This window comes from Perna viridis, chromosome 9 (genome assembly GCF_037379345.1).
Source record: "Perna viridis isolate PV_CMFRI_1.1 ecotype Kerala chromosome 9, ASM3737934v1, whole genome shotgun sequence".
Lineage (NCBI taxonomy): Eukaryota > Metazoa > Mollusca > Bivalvia > Mytilida > Mytilidae > Perna > Perna viridis.
Window position 1 is genome coordinate 32,466,392 of NC_142453.1, and position 27,687 is coordinate 32,494,078.

The 27,687-nt window shown below is 31.9% G+C and overlaps 1 protein-coding gene across 1 annotated transcript; it reads right to left on the bottom strand.

Moving 5' to 3' along the window:
• LOC148607863 (transmembrane protein 132C-like) lies at positions 1-27,687 on the bottom strand. The gene is made up of 9 exons (XM_088543713.1): positions 27,492-27,687; positions 25,523-26,339; positions 22,898-23,047; positions 12,707-12,899; positions 8,230-8,373; positions 7,004-7,215; positions 5,996-6,290; positions 5,569-5,757; positions 1-4,859 (listed from the first exon to the last, which is right to left on the bottom strand). The coding sequence occupies exons 1-9, from the start codon at positions 27,550-27,552 to the stop codon at positions 3,789-3,791; spliced, it is 3,132 nt and encodes a 1,043-aa protein (XP_088399839.1). The 5' UTR covers positions 27,553-27,687; the 3' UTR covers positions 1-3,788.

A 27,687-nucleotide genomic window follows, 5' to 3' on the forward strand; every position in this document is an offset into this window, starting at 1 on the left:
TTTTATAAAATAACAATTTATTGTATTATTCAACAAGTACCTAAAGTAAACAATAGCACATAATAAATACATATAAATAAAAGAGCTACAACAGTGATTACATGGGAAGAAAAGTCAAACATTGATTATACCATTTGATTGGTCAAATGTTGACCAATAGAATTAAAAGTATTTATTTAAAATATTAACTGTCAGGTACAATATATATTTTGTATATTTGGCTGTCTGGAGCTGGACTACAGTATACTTCATGTGTCTGCAGTTGAATAGCTACATAGCAAAAAAAACTTGAAAAGATTTCCACTTAGTTGAAAGATCTTGGAAAAATAAGGGGGATGCTCTTCATAAAACTTGGGATTGTTTTATCAAAACTTGAAAGTCCAAGGTAAATGCATTGTTAAAATAAGTTAAATAGTATTATATATTAGAGCATCAGTGTTCATGTTACATTAGAATGACAAACAGTAACTATTACTGATTTACTGGCATTTTTCACCCAAATGTGGGTCAAGATTTTTTTTAAAATTGAATAAGGCTTTTTACAAAGGCATGTGAGGCAAAACTGAGACTAGTGAAATCTCATTTTTTCGCTATTTTTAAGAGTACTTGTTTTTTTAATGGCAAGCAGCACTAAAGCTAAGCAATGGTCAACATAAACAAATAAATGCTGCAAAAAATGTGTTTTTGTCCCTAATACACCCACTGATCAAAACAAGTTATGGTGAAAAATATTCTTTTCTTTGCTTAATTGTAATTATACAATTTTTCAAATTTGACTTAACTAATGTAACAAGATACACACAAACAATTATGAAACTGATATTAGAGGTCATGGTGTCAATATCATGACAATAAATTTTGTTCAACTTAAAATTACTTTGTACACATATTTATCTGACCAGAACAATGTGGATTATTCTTACTTAAAATACAATTCAATTTTTTGTATGGATACAGTTACACTTATTCAAAAACCTTTTTTCTCATTATCAACCAAAAACAAAAACAGTTCTTCTTAAATGGAAAAGTTCAATTGTTAATTGCAGCTATTACACAGGTAAGTGTGTATTACTTTAAAACCTCTACAGGGAAAGAAAAACAACATTATAATCCAAGATACAGGGCTTAAGTTTTTTCAACACTATCATAACTTGGTTCAAAATTTATTGCAATGAAAACTATTTGCAGAACAAGGAAAATGTTTGAAGAGCATATAAAATAGGAAGAATTTCAAGAACCTTTCATCGTAAATTGAATAAAAAAAGTTTGAAGTTCAGAAATTTGATTGATTTTATGCAAATAAAAAGGTGGGCTTAGAGAACAAGTGTTGTATTGACTTAAGCATGTCAAGCATTAGCTTAAATTATGTGACACAGTGACAGAATTAACATGACAATTTTGACACATCATATGGATTACATGTACTTCACACTGCATCAACAGTGGTACAAAACACTCAAGGGAGATAAATATTTGTACACACTATATGTACAATATACATGTACTAAAAGCTATGTACAACTTGAGTATTACAAAAATCTAATAAATAACAATAACTTAGTCAAAAATATTTGAAATGCACCAAAGGGACTGAACTGGTCAAGTTCAATTTATGCTAAAAAAAATCTTAAACAATGACACAATCAGAAAAATGCTAATTCATACAAAATAGTAATCAGGTGGGTTCAGGATAAGGATCAGGTACACTTACTAATGAAATATGCCCCTTCTAGTCTGAAATTCTTGATTTAAAAAGGTGGGTTCAGGATAAGGATCAGGTACACTTACTAATGAAATATGCCCCTTCTAGTCTGAAATTCTTGATTAAAAAAGGTGGGTTCAGGATAAGGATCAGGTACACTTACTAATGAAATATGCCCCTTCTAGTCTAAAATTCTTGATTTAAAAGGAAAATTAGACCAATGTGCTGATTCGATAAGATCTTGAAATAAAATGTTGAAATTGTGATAAAAAAGATTTTGGAATAAACATTGTCTAGATATGACAAGCCTACTGGTGTGGTAGAGGCAAAGTCTAGATGTAATATCAAAATACGTATAAACCTTTTATATCAGAATGTTAAGACTTATCTTGAAATCCATAATTCCTGGCAAATCTTACCAGTTAGTATCCCTAATCCTTTGTATATTAATTCATTAAAACTGCAAAATAGTACAACAAATGGTCTAAGAATCAAAAGGTCAGATGTCTATTTGTCATTGGAAATCAACCTTCCATGTTTATTTTAAGTAGATTTTATTTTGTACATTGTAAATGACACAACAAGAAAAATCCATTACAACCTAAAATTTAGAGTTCTTTTTCAAAAATATGGCACATACATAATGGTTTAATTTGCATATAAGAAGTTGTTATAATGTAAAGCAGATTCCTGTTGCTTCAATAAATTAGCCAATAACTTCATGGGAGAAAAAAACAACTGGAAGAGACAAGGTATCAAAAGACAAACAGATCACAAAATGCACTCAACTAATCAGATCTATAACAGTATAATGCGTAACAAAATCAGTGACTTTTAATTTCATTAATTCTAAATGAAAAAAAAATAATTACAAAACTGTTGTAGGAATAAACCTCTATACTGGAGAGAACAGCTTTTTTGAAACACATTCTAGTCATCTTCCACACATACAAAAATACCAAGTTCTTAAAAGATAGTGGACTATAAATTTATGCTACTGGTCATATTTTATACTTATTCAACATTGGTTTAAGATATATTGCTAAAATTCTTTATCAAGTTGACTTTCATGTATATTTGGCAGAATTTTCATTAATCGTGACAAAATACATAGGAACTACAGATATTTCAATCAAGTAAACTTAGAGTCTAAATTACAAGAACAAATAAGATGAAGACTGGCATTATCAATATCATTGAATTTTTGGTAAACAATCAGAAGTAAGTAAGATAACTCTTTCAGAAGGGAGATAACTCGAATACAGGTAATAAATACAAGTTGGTATTTGTAACATGTCAAAAATAAACAAGAATGGCATACATAACATCTATATGTACTATACTACATAATTAGGCTATTTCTTAACAAATTGGCAAGCACAAAAACTAGTAATTTTGTGATTTAATAGTGGGGAATAACAAATAAAAGCGAAGGAGAAATGGAAAAGTATCCAAAAGCTTCAACCTCAGAATTCTGTGAAATGCTTGTGTTAGTAAAACAAACTAAACTTTCCAAATTACAAAAATAAACAGTATCACTGAAAAAAATCAATGTAAGCAGCTCATTAAGTTGAACACATTAATGGAGGAAGTAACTCATTAGAACACCTGTTTTGGCAAAACCTGTTGCCATGACAAATGTAAGCCCTAAGGAAGTTAACAAAAAATAATATATATGTAATTAGGAAAACATATGAAGACATACATATGTATGAAGCAATATTTTAAAAAATGCTGTTTTCTGGGAGCCATGCTGTAATTATCAGGTACTGTCTTTCTAATTTAATTATGAACATTTTCTTCCATTTTCATTTAAAGTTCAGAATTTTCAATGAGACTGTATCTAATATATTTGATAACCTAATAATATATAGGACCTGTTTGAACATCAGAGGAATTTCAATTTTTCTTTTCGTGACAAAGTGTCCCCAGAAAAAGCAATTTCTTCAATTTAGCCTTATCAAATGAATATGATGGATTTCTGAAATGGAGGTACTTCTAAAAGTGATGATGAATACAAAAGTTATTAATACATATGAAATACCAGTCTAAAAATCATAACTGGTAGTATAAATCAAATCACAACTCAGGCAGTTGATTCTTTCAGATTATCAAAATAATCTGCCAGCTGGTCATAGGTCATACCCATAGCTTCATAATCCCACTCTGGATCCTGGTTTGTATTATTGTTGTCATTAGGTAGCTCTTCAGGCAGTGGGTTAGCAGTTATTCTGATACTACATTCTGACCCCTTTATAGTAGAAACAAAACTACTTCTGTTGCTGCTTTGGGCAGAATGAACACCACTATCTACTTGTGCCGAGGTTGTTGGGCGATTTCCATTGAAGTCATTGGGTGACATAAGAGTTTGTGAACACTCAGTGTTTATGGCATTTCTTTCCAAAGTAGCACTACCTATCCACACCCAGTCGTTGGCTTGTGCTACTGTACCCCCTTTATTTTTGTTTGTAGCTTGCTTTTTCTTATGTCTGTACATCAAAACAATAGCAAAGAACACAGTAAAAACAACACCAAATACTGCTAGCAGCACATACATTCCTATTTCCAGAGGAGAAAGGCCTGGGTTTTCTGCAGGTTTCTTGTCAGGCCCATCATTAGAAGCGAAAGCCATATTTTTGGATGATTGTGCCATTTGTTTCAGATTTTCATTCAGATCAATGCCTATGCCATAGACCTGCGATTCAGGTGCACCCTTTTTGCCATACTTATTTCTATCTTTATATGTCTTGTCATCTTGTGGAGATTTGAAACTATAATGAGGTTTATCTGGGCGTTTGTGTTCCCGTCTCTCACTGGGCTGGTTGTCATGGTCCGGCCAATCAGCTAGATACTGATCATTGTTGACTGTATTAGGCAGAGAAAAGTCAGCATTTATAATGACAATATCAGTCTGAAGAGGTAGTGTTTTCTTCTTGTGACATTTCTTCCCCAAACGGAACTCTATTTTAAACAGTTCACCTCTTCCTTCCTTGATGGCTACAATCTTCGGCTGATAAGGCTTGCTTTCTTTTGGCACTAATCCAACAAGATGGCGATAGGATGTAGATACCGCCAAATTGTAATCATCACGGTTGACATGCTTCAATGGAATTCTTGTCTCGTCAGAAAATTCGAGAGCTATATCAATAATACCCTCCTACAAACAAACAAACAATAGACATAAATAAGAAATGTTGTGACTCTTCGCTAACAATAAATCAAAAGCTACTGTTATAAAACTTATTTTTGTTAATTTTGCAAGGAAAAAAAATCAGAAAAAAATATATAGGAAAATATATACCTGCGAAACTTAACCGGTATACTGAACCATGAATTAGTATCATTGAAAGTTGGTTTATAATACTGTTATTGTACTTTTTTTTACAGGTACTTATATTGTGATTATTGGTCTATGAAAATATTTTTGATGTCTATTTTCTCCAAGATCCTAGTTTTTGCTTCAAGAATAATGGCAGAAATTCTCTTTCGTGTATACTTATTTTGGCAGATAGTATATAACTGCGAAATTTGTGAAAATAAGTACAACACAAAAATATGAACAATTACATTATTTCAAAGGTGGGAAGAAACAATTACCAGTATTACAGCGAGCCCAAAAGAATTGTAGTAATTAACCAGCAATCTTACAAGAGTTAAATTCCTTTTGATTAAACGAATTCTGCTGCACTTTAAATGAATTTATCCACTTATTTTACATATATTTCATAAGAAGTCAATTCCATGTACCATTCCTGCTTGTGTAGTTCTACCATATCTAATATACTTCATCAGCAGACTTCAATTGAAATTTTAATATCATGGATAATTCCTGAGTTCAGAGTTATATATCAATGTATATGCTATACCTGGTACTCTGTCCTAAACTGGCTATCTATGTGAGCTTTAAGAAGAAGGGCACCTGGAACTTCAGTGGAACCCAGTATATCAATTGTTACCCCGGTAACCACATTGATGACCAGTCTTGTCAGTGAGACTTTATCACTACCTACATGTATCTCAGATATTGCTATACTGTGACCATTTGGAGACAAAACCTGAAAAAATTACATTGTTTATTTACAGTTAAAATCAAAGACATAGACATTTACAGGATAACTTTAATAGATTCATTCAAAATAAAAATTACTAAATCCCACAAAATTACCTGTAAGTTTAAGTTATAACTTAACATCAGTTTTAAATAAATGGAGTTGAATTATCTCCCTTTCAATACTTTCTAGCAGAAATGACAGTTTTATTATTACTCTGGCAACAAAATAATTTAAAGTGTACCTGAAGTTCAGTAAATCCAGGCCCTACACCTTGTATAACACCATCTTTCAGTTGGGCTATTCTAGGATCTGATACTCTCAGACGATTCCGCAAGAGATCCGTAAGTTTCAAGGCAGCTTTCTTGCCCTTGTAGTAATCTATTCCAGTTGATGTTGCAATGAAAAACACTCCATAGATTTCAAGCATTGCTTGCTGGTAACGAAGATGACAACCTTTGAATTTTTTACCACTATCTCGAAGGTAAACACTTGGATGAGTCAGCATACCAAGATCTACCAAACGTTTGTTTCTTGATCTGTGACAAACAGAGATTAAAAATTTACTTTAAATTTAAACAATATCTACCCAAAAATATACCTTACTGAACAGCAACTTGTTGTTACTAGTAAAAGTAACACTTTTTACATAAAAAAAGAAAATGGCATTCTTTCTATTCCACAATTCACTAAATCTATCAGAATAAAAAAAAAACAAATTCAAAATTAGTAATAAGTTGTTTTAAATTCAGTTTTCATCTTTTTGAGTTTGTTAGAAAATTTTCAAATTGGGCTGATAAAACCGTCTTTCATTGGGAGTCTATCTCTGTGTTGAAAATATTAGGCCCCCAAAAAACAATATGACTGTTTCCTGCCACCCTACCTACTCTAAATTTATGTGCTCTTAATATTTTAAGGCCATTTTGGATCAAGCACTATTAAAGAATAGATTGTAACCACATTAACTAATGTAAAATATTTTTAAAAAATAAAATAATTTTCCAACCTACCTACCCCATTTTTTTCCAGCTGGTAGCAGGAAATAAGACTATTATTTTTTGGGCATAAAGGAAAGACAGTGACCATATGTGGAGTTTAATTGGACTTTGATCAATGGACATTTCCAGCATCCTTGTTTACATTGCACACATTAAACTAGATTTCTTATTTGCACCTACAAACAAATAATAGGAACACCAATTAAAAGTTATGTAAAAATTCTTTTGGTTTTAAATGTTTCTAAATTATTTGCCTTTTATTCTTTCCTCTCGTGGAAGCAACTTTCCATCCACGGATCAGACTGAGTTTATCATCAGAAAGGCTAATTTCTAGGGGAATCATGGGTATCCAGACTGATAGGTGGATGAAAGCTGTGTGCCGTCCGGACTTGGTAATAATGGTTACGTTATGTGATCCTCTCCTCTCAGTACCCTCTAAATATAGGTACGAGCAGTTTGTGGCTACCTAGATAAGGAGAAACAGAAATATCTACTAACATGAAATGGAAATAAAGTGAACCAGGATTGGATTGGTAAACAAAAGAATTTAATTAAAGAATAATAACTAGACAAGAAAACAGACACACACAACCAAGAACATCAAATAATCTAAATTACATGTACAAAGTAACTAAAGTAAACAAGCAACCCAGACTCCACTAAAATCTGGGAGCTGGGACCAGGTGCACTGGTAGGGTAAGTGTCTTATGCTTTAATAGAAACACCTGTGGAGTTGCTCATAAAATGTCTTGAATGGAGAAGACGAAAAAAGGAAAGGAAAATGATCACACAGTGAACAAATCAGATCACATAAAAACATTATTGAGAATTATTAGAGTATGAAAAAGAATTGTATTGCTAAATTTTATTTTATTTTGAATACAGGCTACTTAAACCTTCTGATTTAGTGTGAGTACTCTCCATATTAAAAGCTTGACAGTGCCCTCCATATTTTGCGTTAGAAATTTTATCCTTGTGTGGTATTCCCTAAATCTCTGTTTTGTTAATTTAAATGTTTCACAATAAGTATGTGTTTTTAGCCTGGAATTCTTTGTAAGGTTACTAAAGATGAAAAACTATGGAAAAGTATAGGGTTTTCATTTCTCTCTCTTAAGTGTTCATATAATGTTTTATAACAATGCATTGCTTGTAGCATTAAATTCGGTGACTGAATTTTATGTCAATCCGTTCCAGTATTTAGACCAAGCTAAAAGTTCACAAACTTAAACTGTCATCAGATGATGATTTGTCCTCCTTCACAGAGTGACAGTTGGTGTTGGTCATGAAGTCTGAGACTAACAGGTTCTTACTTGAGTGAAGATTAAAGATCAACTTATCTTTCATGGGTTAGAGAACGAGTATGCATGACCTAGGCCTATACTGGTTGTCTCAACTTGCAAAGGGCCATTTCCCAAAGAATGACCCCTCTCCCAATGCCAGATATATAAAAAATGGAAAGATCTATAGACCCAGTACATACCTTCATAATGTTCTCCTCAACAGAGTGGCAAGCAGTGTTGTATGTGACATCAGAGACTGACCCCTCTTCGGACACCAGGTATATGAATAATGGGTAGATCTGTTTAACGCCTGTCAACATGGCTAAATTAAGTACTTCATTCACCTGTTCAAAACACAAGGGATATATAAGTGAAGTTAATTACATGAGTAAAGCTGGCAAATGTGGTAGAAATGCTGGTATACCTGTTGCTGCAAAAAAACCCTGCCTGTAAAGTGACCAAATATATACATTGTATATAAATAATTTCTCACTGGTCACATGACCTAACAAAAACTTCGAACACTGGTGACACTGACCAGAATAAACATTTAAAATATCTTATGATGGCATTTAAGTTAGTCCATTTCTTATTTTACAATTTGTGTGAAAATACCTGTTTTGTAGCTATTGTGCTTTATCATTTTGATATTATCATCATGTACCACTGTATGATTCGATGGTAGGAAAAAATTATTTGATGCCTATAATTGCCTATAATTGCCTATACATGTTCATGTTTGTGCACCTCATACATTCCAGGATTTTTATACAAAAGTGCATATCAACACTGGAATTTATAATTCACTGATATTAGGCCCCATAAAAAACCTGTTTTCGCAGTAGTATATTTTTCAATACAGATCAGAACTTTTTATGGCTTAAAACTAGAGTGCTAAAAATTATACTTCAGTAATTGATTTTGAAAAAAAACTCGCATAATCTACCACCTGACTCCACCCTAATGTAAAAAAATGACATGACTACAAATATAATTTATGCCCTTTAACAAAAAACTATAACAAAATTTGCCTAAATTTTCAACACTTTTTACTTATTCTAAACATTTTGTAGTTTCTGATAAAACCTACCGGTATTAATAAACCCTTATATTGTTTCTCATCAACATTTTTCTTAACCTTTTTTCCCATCATATGAGGAAGATAAAAATGTTTAGCATGACATTTTCATAACAATATTACAGTGCAAGGCCGTAACATGACTTTCTAACACCTTTTTATAAGTGGCTTCAGATTATCTCTATAACAAGAGGAAATGCTTTCTTCATAACCATATAATAGGCCATTCATTCATAAGAAGTAGATAATTGCCTTCCTGACCTACCAGTAGTTATAACTCATGCTGGTATTTGATATCCTTGCCCAATAAAACACAGATATCAAATTCAAACTTTACAGTGTTTCACTTTAAACAAGTGTAAAACCTTGAACAGTTGCATGATATCAATTACATAACCCTCTTGTGGTACTTACACTCATTCAATATATACACTGTTTACCAAATATTTTGTCTTTTTCCCTTTAAAGTATTGTGTGGAATTTCTAACTATGAAAATTGCAAACAAACAAAAAAAAACAACAACAACAACAAAAACACAAGGACTTTTTTTTTTATCAAAAATACTTGCCAAACCAATAACTGTGACAATACCAAAAAGAAATACTGAGTAAACAATTTTTACTGAAGCATACATACTCTTGCCGTTTTGAACGCTGAAATATATTTTAACTCAAGCAATTTTTCGGTGGGGTAGGGGTACATATTTGGCATTTTTCTCATAGACCTTAAGTGTGACCACAACTTTCTTGATATCATGAAAAAGTTGAGCAGCATGGTGATGATCATAAAAGTTTAGCGTCTTTATATATATCCCAAGATGACTAAGCCTTTCAAACAATAGAATCACAAAAATAAAATCTTTTTGAAACTGTGAAATAAAAATATAGGCTTGCAGTGTAAAGAATCAGAGAAAAATCTTTGGTGACAAATTGACTCCTAAATGGGAGGCATAATAGTACCTGAAAATCATAATGAATTTGATGAGAATGGGTGCACAGTTGACCCTCCTAGCCCATAAACTTTTCCTGTTTCTCTGCCCCTATCCCAGACTCTAAAGATTGGTCATTCCTAATATCTCGCCTTTTTGCTACCCCTCCCATTTTGTAAAAGTGAGTCATTCCTCCAACAGTTTTGTTTAAGGTAAATGAAAAGTGTTCTGGTCTAAAGTAACTGTAAATGAACCAGAATCATTCTGTTTTTTTTTTCAAAACTATTAAGGTGTCAGTTTTTAACTAATTAACAGGCTTAAACTACCTTATTACATCGATTTATAAGGCATTAAAATCAGTCTTAGACAAGTAAGAGGACTTCAGTACAACCTCTATAGAAGACAGATAGGATAGTTAAAAACTGTTACTTGAAGACATTCATTATCCATCAAAACCGTTAATTCCTACGTTGTCTAATCAAATCAATGTTAAAAAGACAGACTGTTTGTGTTGATACACATATCACTGTCTCATTAGCATACCACAGGAGACCTGGAGTGTCATCTAACACTGATAAATACTGCTATACATGGAGGAAGGAATAACCTAATTACCACCTAACTAGTCAGGTTTAACATCATCTTGTTCTTGTCCTTCTCAATTGATTTTTTGTTGATATAGAACTGTTAACTATGTTTAGTTAAGGTACATTAGCTCTCAGCTTCTCAAGGACTCGCTTATCTTTATGAACAGCTCTATAATATACCCATGCAGCTCCAGTCAATAAAATGTAAACATTACCCCTAACATGTGTCTTTTTGTAGTTAAGAGATCATAATAACATGTTTAAAACATCCTCTTGATGAGCAGAAAACTAATACAAAGCTGAGAAAGATTATCAGATATTCTGACTCAGAATAGTTATTTTTGATAAAATATTATAACATTTTCATAAACTTTGCTATTAAGAGAAAAATAATACCATACTCAAAAAAAGTAGGATCACTAGGTCTTCACCATAATCAAGGAATATAACTTTACCCTGAAGTTCACAACATTCCACCCGTAATGTGAGTTTAATGAGAATTTCACATGAAAGTCACACAAATCACATGTTTAAGACATGAACATTGAAATTCATGTAAAATTTCAATTGAATAATATTGGTGGTGTATTCACTTTATTGTAAGTGCTGCTCTTACAAACTCAACAGGTACATTAATCCAATGACTTTGCCCATACAAATATGTATCAGGTCAGACATACGAACATTTTTTTGTCCAATAATGTTCTGGATGATACAAAAACTTATTCTATAATAAAACAGCATTAATGGTTCATTAAGTGATACCAGCCACACAGAAGTAAAAAAGGAAGGATGGCAAAATGTTCAAAATGACCAAACTCGTAAACAACATTTTGGGATTTTGTTGAAAATTGAGCTGAACCTGTATTTCTAATAACTCAACAACATAATACCATGCCACTTCTTGGGATATAAAAACTATGTGTTCAGTTGGGAAGCAGCAATCAGGAAACAATTTAAGTAGCTGCAAGAATCATGCAAAATCTGAAAAATGTGATACACCCCAAAAAAGGCTACATATTTTTATTTTTGTAATTAAGTTGTTTTATGGGTCTATACTATGAAATGTGTAATTATTCATTCATATTTGCCTACTCTTAGGAGATAATCAACATTGACAATCCAGTAGATTATATTGTATTTCAGGGTCATTTACAGAGTTATCTCCCTTATTATGAAATCTACAGTGCATTCTATTTAATTTTTATCTCCTAAGAGTACAGGTTATATGAAAAACCATATGTTAATTTCTGTTTACTATGACATTTCAAACAAAATATCAAAAATAAAAATAGGTAGGCTTTTTACCCATGAATCACATTTTGCATGATCTTTAGCTGGAGTTCTACTTACATCAAGAAACATTTCAACTGGACCAAATGTATGTGCAATTCTAGGGGAAAAAAAGGCACATATTGTGTTCTGAAATACCCACAAAGTTACATGTACATGTATGTTAGTGTAGTTGACAGGAAAAGTTTCACACACATGATGAAAGATAAATATATTGATCAACATGATAAATATAATATATTGTATGTTCCTAATGAACACTGCAAACAACACAGATATTGAGATTCACTAATACTGGAATATGTACTAACAACTGACATCAAATGCACTAGTTACTGATACATGTATATTGATATGGAATGCAAACTGTTAACATGTTTAAACTTTAACAACTGGTAGTATAATGGTCATGTTTCTGAGATCTTATATTGATGTGGGACATGAACATGTTAAAACCTTGACAACTGGCACTAGATGGTCTTGTTTCTGAGACCTTATATTGATGTGGGACATGAACATGTTAAAACCTTGACAACTGGCACTAGATGGTCTTGTTTCTGAGACCTTATATTGATTTGGGACATGAACATGTTAAAACCTTGACAACTGGCACTAGATGGTCTTGTTTCTGAGACCTTATATTGATTTGGGACATGAACATGTTAAAACCTTGACAACTGGCACTAGATGGTCTTGTTTCTGAGACCTTATATTGAAACCTTGACAACTGGCACTAGATGGTCTTGTTTCTGAGACCTTATATTTATGTGGGGCATGAACATGTTAATACCTTGACAACTGGCACTAGATGGTCTTGTTTCTGAGACCTTATATTGATGTGGGACACAATCCGTGATTCCTGAGAGATATACATTTCCTGTTTGGACGTCCTCTCATACTCAATGCTCCATACCACTCTGCCAGTGTTACTGTTGGTACTACCAGACTCAACTTCCAATTGCCACTTGAAAATATCTTGAATCCTAAAATATTAAACAAAAAGAATTAAATGCAAGACATCTGTTGCTTTTTATTACATGTATTGTTATTATTTGAACATTTTTTAAAATTTTACTATATAATGGCACACATCAAGCATTTCAATATTGTAAATTAAAGTGTGCAATTGTTGACAAAAATTTTATTTTAGTTTTCAACTCCCAACAAAAGTCTGCATTTTTCAAGTAAAAAAATCAAAAACATTACTTTTGTTTATTTGGAATGCCACTTTCATGAGAAAAAAAATCCAAATGGGTTAGACATTTAAATAATTGATTGTTAAAACAAAAACAGAAACTATTTGTATATTTGTCATGTATCTGTGTGAAACTTAATGTGTGCATTCTAAAATCACTTTGATTTAGTTGTTTATAATACTGTTAAAAGTATTGAACTATTTTAAAGGTGAGAAATCCCACTTCAGAAATTCTCAATTTCAAATACCAGTCCATATAAAATTCAGACACTGGCAATGTTAAAGTGATTCATGGTTAAGAAAAAAACAACCAATCTGTGCTGTTTCAGTCTACATATGCTATACTTTCACATAACAATAATCCTTTCTGCATTCAGACCTGCACTTTTTAAAAAAAATCAGATACTCAACTCCCACTAAAACCAACCAAAACAAGCCAAAACAATCTATATATTTTTTATAATAAAAGCGCAACAACAAAATAAACAAGAGGCTCCCAGAAGCCTGAATCGCTCACATAATTAAAGTTTGTCTTTCAAAGGCAATAAATTTGACAAGTTGTCCAACGATTTTGACTCAAGAAGACTTTGGTAGGACAATCATTAGGATCATTTCAGCGATAGAAAGTTTCTCTCTTTTAGTTTCAAAGATATTGGCTGAAAACTGTAAAAAAAATGTTCATCTTTCAAGGAAAATAAAGACTGTTTATGTGATCAGTCACTATCTCTGAACAAGAAATAAATGCAATTTCAGTGGGTTTTTGACATAAATCACCTTCTGTCTGGTTTTAAGAAAGACTGATACTAAATAACTTAGCAGACTTTTGCAATAACTTCTGAATCTGAAGTAAGTTAAAATAAAAGTCATCCTTAATTTTGTTTCAACTGACTTGTCCAACTAAGTTAGTCATTCTAAATGTAACATAATGCATTGTAATTTAAGAAGCTGCTTGGTCTTGACTATGAACATAAATAAATTACTGCCTTTAGGCCACATCAAGTTAATTTGTAGATTCTCATCCCCACCAGCCTATACTCAAAAGGGCCCACCCCAATTTTTTTTATTTTTTATTTTTTTACGGTGGTTCAAATTTCCGTATTTCTTTTACGTCCGAATCCATCATGACTCTATTTATACACAATACAATAGACTTCCAGTAAAAAAAATGAGTAATGAGGTGTATGTTTACAGAATATCTTGATAATTTTCGGCAGATCTCAGGATGGTTTTCATTGTTAGTCACATTCTAAGGGAAATTAGAGAAATAAAGCCTTGGTATGGCACAAAGTGACAAACATTACCTAAAGTACACATTTCTGGGAGTTCTTCAACGAAATCGTCAGTGGGAATAAGATTTCACAAATCTTGGAAAAATAAAAAATATAATCATCCCAACCACCCCATATTTTCAGTTGCTGGTGGATGAGAATCTACAAATTAACTTGATGTGGCCTTAGGTTAGCTATATAACAACATACACAATTTGAATTTCCTTGATCTGTATAACCCTGGATGTTTGGGGTCCATTAAATCTCCATCTATACAACATTTGGCAATCAAATCTTGCTCAACAAAGAAACTAAGATTTAAATTAAAAGAAAACACATCAACAAACACTATCAATTATTAGCCATTAAAACCTGATTGTTCATCTTTTTCTATACACACTTAGGGACTGAATGACAAATGACCAACCTAGGTGAAATGGACACTATCTTAACAAAATTCAGTATCAAATACAGGTCATTATAAGAGTAATGCACATCCATGAATATCAAAAGTTTCTTTTCAAGGGATATGCATATCCACTGAAATTTAATTTCTCAATTTAGGCCGGTGTTTTTTTTTAATAATAGCCCAAAACAAGAAAATCAAATCACAAAATAATTTCTGACTACAGAGAAAGACTGATCTTCCTTGCATAGTATATAGTTATTCCTTTTTTCACCATTACCTGGGTTGGGCACTAACTTTTCACAATAGGGACTTTTGGTAGTCCTCAAAATTATTTTGCTGTCCTGTCCTTAGGACTATTAAAATTTTAAGCCCAAAGGACTCCCATTAAAATTTCAAGGTAGTCCTCTCTCAAATATGTTACAAATGTAGGCACAGGACTACTGTTAGTGTCAAACCCCGATTACCTGTACCGATTACCTGCATTCAACTATAACCTGTTTTATAAGACTGATTAAAATCACCATATGTACTGCTTTCTGACTATCTTGATCTATGTATAAAAGACCACCTGTCTAATGTGACCAGGATTCATCTTTCACTAAGAAGGTCACTAGGAAGATGAGTTCGACTGTACAGTGTAAATGTATGTACATGTATATGTAGTGTTACACATTTGCATCTTTCTTCGATCGAATTTCACAGAAGAAAACTGGTACAGGATAAGTTAACACAGGAAACAGCATTTCTAATTAATACAGTAATTAACAAAGATCTCACTTTTGGCACATGTGGAATGAAGAAATTTTATAATCTTTAACATTTATTCTGTATCATAAAATAGTCTGAATGGAAAGATCAAAAGCCTCACATTTAGTAAAAATAAAATAAATGTATGTTTCGGGTCATAACAAACCCCACGATCTTTTGTATACAAATGTATAAAAATTTAATGTCCAAGTTCAAGTATCTAGACAAAATATGCTTGTTTGATGCATGCCCTGGGAAAAATTCTTCATGTTCAGGAAAGCTCAAAGTTAGAAATAGTAGCCAGCCCACTAGCCCATGACTGGCTATTTTTTGACAGGGCTGGCTAATTTTAGCAAAAATCTATATAGCCATATAGTAAATATATTGAAAAATTGTATTAAAAACTGCCTAGGATTTGAGTGAGTTTCCTACCCTGGAAAGCTGTTGAAATTTGTCGAAGTTATACAAAATCAACTTTATACATGTATAAAGGAACTTCAAAAAGACATGGATTCATACATGTACATAAAGGCATGAAAGGCTTTAATAATTCAAGATAAAATGTGAAAACATTTTATTTCAGAAATACATTTTGACTAATCCTTTTTTTTATTAATGCATAAATGTATCTAAATTTATAACATTAAGCTAAAAATATTGAGTAACCACAAAGACTGATCATCTCCTGCCTCTAGAGAACATTACATGGAGTTTAATACTTAAAGCAGAATTATCTTTCCCTGCTTTAATAAAAAAAAATGATTTATTTGCACTCACACACATCCTCCTTTGAAGCCTTTTAAGTTTCATTTCAATCCGTTAAACAGTTTTGGAGGAGTTGAGTTAACAACAAATGAGGACAGACAGACAGGCATACCGACAGGGTGATTCCTATATATAACACTTTGTTTCCATGAGATATAATAAGCTATTTATATTTATTTACTTTCAAATCTTCATTTTGAAGTAAGGAATGAAGTAAACAAACAGTTCCATAACAATACCCACCCAGACCTATGGAATCAGCAGAGTGGGAAACCTTGATCTCAGACTAGGTCTTTAAATACTTAATGAATATTGACATAACTGCCAGACAAAACAAGCAAAATTAATTATCACCTAGTCATAGCAGGTCTTTAGGTCTACATGTACATGTATTGGAATAATAGCTGGTAGAAAATTATCTAGAATTTCAAAGCAAAACATTTTAATCAATCTTTTTGTACAGTTATCACAGAAATATGGTACTTTTTATGTACATGTTGTCTGAATTCAGGAAAAACCCAGGGATTGGAAATTATTTAAATACCCTGGCCAATGCTTCAATAGGCTTTCCCAATTATCACTTCTGTATCAAGAAACCAAGCAATCATAACAGCACAGCTGAATCAGGTGAACTCAAAATTTTCCCACTCAAGTGTCCAAATTTGACATTGCAACCGTAACTTATGACCTTGAAAATTAAAACAGTTCAAAATTTTCTTAGGAACTGGTACTAAATATGTACAAAGTTTGGTCAAAATTCATTGTTGATTTCTGAGGGTTCACAAAAATACTTGAGGTAACAACTAGTAAACACATACAATCCTTTTATACTTCAATGGCAAGGGTTTAATAAAGGTATTAAAATCTAAATGAGATAATTCAGTAAATAAGTGCCATTGCTGCATGTGTTGTCATCATGTCATGCTATTTTTTAGGTACATATATACCCCACCTCCCTTCATATAGTGAAAAATGGAAAAAAGTCCAATGAAACAGGAAGTTGATATCAGCAACCAAAATCATTACAATATATATACAAAATGTAGATGTACATGTATATAAATATTTACACTGTAAATCTAACCCACATACATGTACATAAATAATGTACCAGATTTAAAATACTTTCAAGTGGCAGCAAAAATGAGTAAGTCCCAAAAGCAAGAAGTTGATATTGGACAACAACCAATGCCCATCTATATAAAGTCACATACCAAACTTGAAGTCAGTCTGCTCATAGCGAGTCAAGGTAATTGCAATGAGATTTGGAGGGACAAAAGAAATGATGGACATATAAGGTGATTCAAATACAAATATATACCACCCACTCCTTAAGTGACGGTACATGTATAATTTTGTGGATGGTAATGATTGAATTGGATGGGGGTGTTGTTTTCTCTGAATTACACAATCTGTATTAAAAGGGTTCCTGGAAAACTAATGAGATTTCAAGATGAAAGCACCTGCCATCTTTTTCTTCACTATCATGGGAATATAGAATATATTTTACTCAAAGAAATCAATGAACCTGGCAATTCATCAACATTACTAATTACTAAAATCAATACATAAAGAATCATAGACAACCATGCAACACATCTTGATATTTCCCTTACACTTGATAACTAAAACATCTCAAACCAATGAAAGGAAGTTTATTTTAATACAATTAGGCATCATAGTATGATAAATTAGGAATAAACAAAGCTATTCCTTACAGATAACTAATTAGCTAGAATGGATGACTAGATTTATCTTTAAATAATGAATAGTTCATTTATTAACTTTTCAGATGAAAGGCCAATGTTCTGTCCTCCCTCTGAAGTTACCTTCATAACATAAGTCATCCAGGTTTCTGATCCTCCATCACTTATTAAAATGATTTATAAAGGACATTTTTCTCCCTGGGTGAACCTTTGGGTTTAATTTTTTACCTTTTATCATGCATGTTCTTGGAAGCTAATTTTAACCCATGACTATTATTATTTTTTACCTTTTATCATGCATGTTCTTGGAAGCTAATTTTAACCCATGACTATTATTATCAAAGACGTAAGAGGAAAGCAATAGAATTAAGGGAATTTTGCCAAAACTAGTCGTAATATTGTATGGGAGTTGGCAGAACTGTTTACTTGACTAATGTATCTTGAGGAACCTTTATTTTCTCTTTTCTAGGAAAGAGTTATTTATTTACATACACATGTACTTGACGTCTGAAAATGTGGGGTAAAAATCACTGGTTTTTTTTTCTTTAACCACTTACATGTAATGTTAGGGATAGACTGATATTGTCAGTTTAAGATACACTTACATAACAAAGTACCTATTACCAAATACACCCTTAGTGGTTTTGTTACTCTTTTTCAAAAGTGTACACTTTTGTTGGATTTGTGAAAAAAGTAAACAAATTTGGGAACCATAAATATATTTTATGTAGCTGGGATTATTGCATGATTTTGAAATAATTGTCTTGAGGAAATAGCCTGTATTCAGAGGAAAAATCTCTGATCCTGATCAAACATATAGCCTGCAATGGAAACCCCACCCTGAATGATCAGATACCTGTCTAAACCACATGTTTTTTTATAGTTTAAATGTATTTTGAACCTCTGTATTCAAACATCTGTCTAAACTGAATCAATTCTAAAGTCCAAAAAGGGTCCAGTTTTAACAGGTTCTACATTATCTACCAAGATACAACAATGCAACTGTCAATTCAACCTTTTTAAGTGTAGATGTTTGTAAGAATTAGGCAAAAAAGGAAAAATCACAAACATTCATGTCAAAAACCTACCGATCCGACAATATAATTTCATTAAAGAATGATTCTATACTTGAAGTTGACTAAACCATTACTCGATCCCTTCATCACTGGATTTGCTCAAAAAACTTTCTAAATAAAAGGTTTTTGACATTGTTATCTTTCTTTCAAATGCTCATTTTCAGTGCATGTCAATGAAATTATAACTCAATTTACCATTATGACATGGAAAATCTTGTCTTTTTTCCTTGATCTTGATGGTGCAAAAAGTCAAATTTAATGTTCAAATGTTTTTTTTTATATACCCTGTTTCACCAACTGCCTGATTCTTAAATAGACTAACACTTAATCAAGTAAATTGACTCTGCTAAACCGAGACTAACTGCAGACATTAGATTAGATTCTATTGAAATGATTTTTCAAAGACAAATGATTCAATAAAATTCATTTTAAGATACAAATACAAGGATTGAGAATGTCAACATACTCATTAAGTCTGTTTTATCCAGAAATAAATCCTGGAAATGGAAGGAAAATCCATCAGGAAATCCATTCTATACTTCATATTGACTGAATACAAATAAGACATTAAGGTCTATTTTGACCAAATAAAAACTGTAAGAACACCTTCCTGGACAACCACTGGAGTTGTGCAATGTAATAGGTACATGTAATAACATCCCAGTGTACAACATTTATACAAACGTAATCTTTATGTTCTCATACATATTGTACAATGAATACATGTGTAAGAAACTGGTTGATGATACTGTAGTGTACCTGCACTACATGTTAATGTACATTGTGTATATACATGTACAATGTACATGTACACTGTATGTGCATGAAAAAAAAACATGCATACATTTTTTACACAGTGTATTTTGTATTTCTTATCTGAATATCAGTTCCATTTAGTTTGTACATTTAATTTGTACAATTCATTTTAATGTCATGTGTTTCTAGACTAGATTCAATAAACTTTGAATATACAACAATGATACAATATGTACATTGTACATGTATATATAGATATCTTTTTGCACCTGCTCATGGCAGCAACAATGTCAGCTAACAGAGCATTCTGAAGTAAACAAGTCATCATGCCTTAAATCCTACATGTATATAAATAATGTATGTGTACATCATGCAAATGTTAAAAGCTGCCACTACTAATTATACTGTCTATAGTAAAACTGAGTTTGGAAACTTAACTCTAAACACTCAAAACAAATAAAAGTACAAATGTAGCTACTAAATACTATTGGTAGATGTACACTGTGAATTATTGAACAGTTTGATAGTACAAATGTAGCTACTAAATACTATTGGTAGATGTACACTGTGAATTATTGAACAGTTTGATAGTAGCATACCCAATCATCTTTATTTCAGTTAAAAATTCATTTAACTATTGTACATACAAATTTATTGGTGCAACCCATTTTCAAAATGTTATTTTTTAGGGGATTGTCCTTTAAAATGAATGAATCAGAACCATTATTGTTATACCTCCAGTTGTCATCAGGTGAGCTCCACAAGTCACAAATGAGCCATGAAGGCAGAGTAATGAACTAACCACTAACTCTCAGATGTCATATCAGCATATTGGATTTTCATTAGAAGATTTGTGGAGTAAATGAGAGAATTATAACAGTAGTTCTTTGTATTGATCTATCTTCTCTGGCAATCTCCTAATAATTCTCGCTAGGCCGTTTCATTCTATGGTAGGAGACAAGAAAAACTTATTTCAAGCCAGATCGAAGAATGACTTCTTGTCAATTGATTCTTTTAATGATTTGGGTTGATAAGGATTTGGGTAGAAAAAAGTGTTCCAGGAGTCACAGAATGAGGAAGTTTCTCATTGATCTGATAATTTAGAAAATTTGTAAGGTGATTTGATAACAGAAATAAATAGATTTTCATGCAGATCTAGACTCGAAATGTCTCAAATGTTCGATATGTATAGAACTCTGAACCTTGGTACAGTGTAAATGTAAATGACATTAAAGTACAGTTGTATAAGTACTGTACATTCTGGAAAGAGCATTTCTTCTTGAAAGTTTCATGAGTGATCAGGGATTTATCTGGGTATTTTGGGAAATGCCTTATTCAGGCATTTGGGGGAAAAGATAATTATCAACAAATTTGCCATGTGGAAGACAAAATTAGAGAGGTAAAGTAAATTGGAAATATTGCATGATTTTGATATAACTTTCTTACAGGACCCTCCTGAATGCTAGAAAAATCCATGGCCATCTTGGAGTCTGTCCTAGTGATGTACATGGCTTTTATTTGTTATAAGTTTTATTTACAGTATGTGTTCTGTTGCTTGCAATGAAAATCATGCCTAAATATCGCTAGCAATGGGTAAATGAGAAAAATATTTCTTCTTTAGCCCTACGCTTAGAAAAAATTGTACTTGTGAATAGCCTTTCCATTATAACTTCTTTGGTTTGTAATTCGTCATTTCCATTTAAACTTGTAACATTGTGAAGTTTTATGAATTAGCCTTGGTAATAAATTTTCATGAAAAATACCTTTGTATGTAAAGTAAATACAATCCTGCTAAAATGACTGATGTTATTATACAGTAAACACAAAGTTTTTTGGATATTTTCACCTGGCTGGTCACATTTATAAGAAAAACCATCAAGATATTAGAATTGTAAATGAGAAAGTAGTAACAACAATGTAATTTAGTACAGTGACCTTTAACCTCAGTGATGACTACATTAGTCACACTAAAGATAACTGATAGATCTTACTATGTACAAGTACGTCCACATGCAAAGTAAATGAACACTGTACATACATTGTACTTTCGTACAAGTACGTCCATCAGCCAAGTTAATGTACATTGTACATACAAAGACCCTTAACTTTTGAAATATCAATTACCTACATGAAGGTCCTGAACTTTCAACCTTTCATATCGATACTTTATTGAGGACTTCTTATTTTCTTCAAGTGGACCATTGATTATAAATATTAGTAACTCCAGGATCTTCCAATCTTGAAAGTTAATTTTAACCCCTTGTAAAAGTACATGCACCTGATGTACACTGTGTAAATACAATATACACTGTACCCTTTGCGATTAACAAATACAGAAAACAATATTTCTGCAGTATTTTTTAAATTTTAACTGAGACAATCCACAGTGTACTGATTTGCTGATTTCACACAATACAATAAGCATGAAATACAACGTACATGTAAAATTTGTCTTGTACAGACACATGTACAAGTATACACACCTAAATATAAACACTCAACCTTTTTCAAAACAAAAAAATCACTACCTTGCACAAAAGGGGGAGGGGAAAAAACAACCTTATAGACAGTTGTCAAAATGATTTCACAGAGTTCACATGGTGACCCTTCACATGTCAAGTATAGTTTCCAATTACATGAATTTCCATTAGAAGATTCAGTCACCTTGGTCAGCTCATCTAGAACACAATTTTCACTTGTGATTATGTGAAATATTAGTTAACTGTACACAGCCCAGGACTGTAATATAACCCTAAGAAAAAGAAATGACACTTTTCTTTTGCCTGCATATTACTGTTTGCTTCAAATTGGACATGTACACTACACAAGGGTCAACAAGTTCACAAGCCTTGAAGCTTTGTCCATCAACTGTTGAAAACAGGACTATTATTTTGTATTACATGTACTTGCTCATACAAATGTATAACAAATATATACATGTACTGAATATCATTTTTCTACCTGGATTTACATGTACATGTATTACCAGAAAATGGTGAGTGTCTAACATCTATGTATTGACAAATGTATTAATAAGTCCGTAGATCATTTTAACTTACCGACTGGAGACATGATATGATCCAGTATCTCTGACAAATGCTGTGACACTGCCAATTTTCTGTCTCTCATTGATATCAACATGGATCTGCCAAGGTCCATCAGCTTTTGCTATGGCTCCGGTAATAAGCAACCCATCTCTTACTCGGCATCTGTAATATTCAAGAAATGCTGCATATGCATTTTCTGTAAAAGCTTATTATAACTATGAGCATTTACATAACATACACAATGTACAGTACATGTACCACAACAACACAAATATTTGATACATTTTGTACATGTACAAATATACATGTAAATGTACAGACTGTACCAAAACATTTTTCATCTGCTAATCTAAATAACAAAATTCCAACATTTTTTATCTACATAATGTATTTTTCACTTGGACTAGCCGAAATCATTTTTGTTAGAGTCAAGCACAGAACTACGTGTAAATTGTATGTACAGTTATTGAAAAGACAAAGCCTTTGTGTACTTATTTGTAGACATGTTTAAGCTTTTAATTTTGCTGAGGGCCGTTTTCTGCTAGGAAATGGAAGCACACATTTTCCCTTACCAATTTACCCAAAAATCTGATACACGTACAATGTACATGTCATTTAAAATCTGAAACACATTCATTTTATACAAGTAAAAATGTACAAGTATCAGGTTAAAACCAAAATATTATAATACTTCAATCTGCAAGGTCAGTTTGTAAAATACTCTTGTGGCACTGAGATACATGATTCACATGTGCAGTAGTACAGCAGTACAGGTACTGTACTTGTACAATGTACGTGTACATATGATTATGGACTTAACATGAACACATCACGAGAGTAAATTCTATTTTTTAACTGCATGTATAAATCAGAAAGAGAAATTAACACTTCATTCAAGTCAGTTTCCAATAAATCCTACCAATGTTTGATATCACCAAATATCCATGACCAAACAATAAATTTCAAATCTTTTGAGAACATTATTACAACTATTAAGATGTACAAGGCTGTAGTAAACAAACTGTGTGTTTCTTTCAAAAAAAGTCTTAAATTGTTTCATGAACAAGTAAGATACAAAAAAAATGTATGGAAGGGACTACCAAAAAAAACCACTAATTTTTGTTAACTTCCGATTTTGTACTACATGTTCAAATGAATAAAAGATAATGTACAACATGTACATGTACATACATATGTACAATGATTTCAGATACAAGTACAAATGTAAAAAAAAAACCTTTTTGAAATTCTATTTTAATAGGGAAAATAAATGCAATTCGCATTTTAACAGAAACACAAAAATATTTCAGTTTGGCCTTGTGTAAAAGACATTACGTAACTTTACTGACATTACTTTCTTACAATTCTTGTATTCTCACCAATTCAAAGAGCCACAGTACATCAAACATACTTTAATGGTCTTCCGTTGTGGTTAAAAACACTTTGATCTCGCAGTGTTCAAAATCTATTTACTTTTTAAAAGCCTTAAAAGGATATACAGAAAAGTGTTCAAACAACGACATATCTTTTAAAAGATATCACTTGACAAATTGATTTGACCTTTAGAGCGTATAACAGGTACATTTACACAGAATATGTTACACATAGAAATTGTACACCATTTCAGTTTGAAGTTTGGGTCTTTTCTCATTCCTGCACTAAACCAAACATGTACATGTACATTTGTACAATGTACTTCATCAAATATTTTAAAACTTTTATCAACATTAAAAAAATATACCTGCACATTGAAGATACATTTAAAAATGTACAAGATCAAGATGTGCATGTGCATGGTGTTTGTTTGTATCTGTTCATATACATATTTTACATGCAACACAATTTGAGCAATTCTATAAAAAGAGCTAAATATATGTATGTGCATGTACAAATGTACTTGTAGTACATTTGTATGTGTACAATGTATATATACAATATGTACATTGTATGTATAGAGAAAAACATACTAAATACATGTAATTTAATTTTCACATGAAATTTTTGCTTTCATGTAAAAATCTCCCACATGAGACAATATCAATGGGGTAGACTGTCCCAATATGAAAATGTATCTAGATTTGGCAAAATGGGCATCACGTTATATCCAGGACATTTAATTCCAAATCACTCATTTACAATGACAACATACATGTACTCTAACATTGGACAGGTGCAAAATATACTGCATGGTTGAGCTAGTCCCCTAGCATAGGATGACAACAAAATACATTATAATGTATACATGTACACAATGTACATGTATAATGTACATAATAACACTCAATAAAACTCAATTCAAAAGAGGTAGACCGGAGTTCTATACAAAATGTGCAATGTACATGTAAATGTATCTACAAAGGAACATGTACATTGTACATGTACAAAACTCATGTATACACTACATGTAACTGTAAATACACAAAATGTATATGAACATGTAAAAAATTTCATTATAGAACTGGAATAAATTAATTTATTGTGGAGGGGATCCACTTTGCTTTTAAATCTTTTAGACCAAATCACACCAAAAATTTTTTTTAATTTTTACAAATTACAATGTACCATAATTTTTTACATGCGTTAGTTTAAAACTTAATTTATATACAATATGTACATGTACATGTATCATTATCTTACCTCATAACAAACACTTGTACAGAAGAATTAGCTTCCAGCTTTACAGGAACTTCAAAGACGGTTTTAGGGTCGAAAACTTCTGTAGGTACATGAATCAGAATTTGTTCATCTTGTCTAATATCATACTGACTTCCAGGGTTCGTTAGGAATACACTTAAAATTAACTTTCTTTGGCTGATAGTCTCATCATTCCTGGACTGTAATGGTCGATCAGGAACTTTGATAGAGTTAGATGCACTAGCACATTCCTGATTTTGATTGGATAAGGAGACAGCGTAAACTACATCTGTCGAGCTATTCGAATGCCAAAAGCTAAGCGGTAAAGTCATACTTGCAACACATGCTTTTTCACTATTCCCTATGACACAAATTGATGATAATTCCTCGTTGCCATTTTTAACAAAGACGTGACCACAAATTGTTCGTGAGTTCATACTAGCTGAGTATCTATATTTACTGTTTTCATAATTATGTGGGCTAGCATGAATTAATACTTGAAGTTTTGGCCATTTTGGCGACAGTTTTTTGTTCACCAAATGAGCACTTATATCCATTCGATCAAAAACAAAGTAACTATTTGTGTTACTATCTCGCTGCAAATATGAAGCTATATCTTGAGCATCATTACCACTAATTGTTTTATAATCATCAAAAGGTCCACTGGATGCATGAAAAGTGAGTTTATCAGATGTTTGTGTGACAACAAAATTTTCCTCTTCCACGGCAGGGTCCCATGGTTTATGTTTGTCATATATTGGCTTCAAGAAGAAACCATCTTCTGGGTTATTAATAGTAACATCAACAGCGTAAGAAAAACCTACGATACGGAAATTCTTCTATCAGTAATATATAATTATGAAATTCACTTCAATATATACATATATTCTTCATCGCCAAAATAAAGGATACTTGATAACTGATACATATCATAGATTAATCTGCATTTAACCAGTGATAGTTTTGATCCAGAAAATGTGCATTTTTTTTTAATTTGGAAATTTTGAATAAAAGTACATGTACAAAAATTTACATATACATGTATGTACAGGAGTACAATGTACATGTACAATACACTGTACCTTTGACTTGTACATGTAATTAAAGTCATTAATCTTATAGGGGTAAACAAGATCAAGAAAAAGGCTGTGTACATGCAAGTAGCAGAAATAGATATTAAAGGGGGCAACTATCATTTATCACATTCCAGCAGTAAAAATTAAATATTAGATTGTTAATGAAATAATGGCTGATAGAAGTATGGAATATAATTAAAAATGGCCCATTCTCAATGTTTTGATCCCAATCACTGAACTAATGGTCTTTACATATTCTAGAAAAACTGAGAATGGAGATCTCAATGTACAATATAGATACATGTCCATGCTACATGTACATGTATATTGAATTTCTCAGGATACTAGAATTTCAGAGAAGTCTAATTATTATAAATGTATGCTTATAAACAGAGTTACTTTTTCTTATTTTTCTTTTATCATGGTGTTGAGGTCCAATATTTTGATTACTATAAATACATCCACAAGTCAAAAAATTGAACTGAATGTGAAACCTACATGTATCTAACTACAAGGTGTGAACAGTTTATAAAAATGATTTTTTTTTTTCAATTTTTTTTCAAAACTTTTTTGTAAATTGTATTTCCCCCTTATAACACAGCACAGATCCAGATAAAGTCATAAAGTTTAATTTACAATATCATGATGATTATTGCGAATAACTGTACAGCCAAGTCATACAGTATGAAACCCCCTTTTTTCTAATAACACAATGTAAAAGAAATTGAAAAGCAAAATATGTTTAAACTACTTCTCCAATATAATTTTTGAAAGAAAAAAAAAATAAATCACAATATACCCAGGAAAACCTAAAGTGATCACATGATAATGAACCCCTTTTAAAATCTGCTTGTTGATCAAGCACCTGTCATTCATAATCAGTCACAGCAACTTACCCAGAAAGAGGGACCACGCGATCAAATACACAGATTTCCTCTTCCAAGACATTTTATACATTTCATTGATCAATGTGCTACATTTTAACAAATCAAGAGTAAACACTGTTGGCCCAAAGAAACGCGATTCAAAACATTCTGATGGACATTCCTGCAACCTGTAGCATCCACATCGAATACACAAAAGTAGTTCCCC

Bases quoted from the DNA above. Each gene is read 5' to 3' on its own strand.
- LOC148607863 (XM_088543713.1), bottom strand. From the start codon at position 27,552: ATGTATAAAATGTCTTGGAAGAGGAAATCTGTGTATTTGATCGCGTGG. The intron at 8,374-12,706 runs GTATTAACATGT...TGTTTTGAACAG, and splicing joins ATCTAGTGCCAGTTGTCAAG to GTGAATGAAGTACTTAATTT. The intron at 5,758-5,995 runs GTACACTTTAAA...TAATTTTTTCAG, and splicing joins CTGGATTTACTGAACTTCAG to GTTTTGTCTCCAAATGGTCA.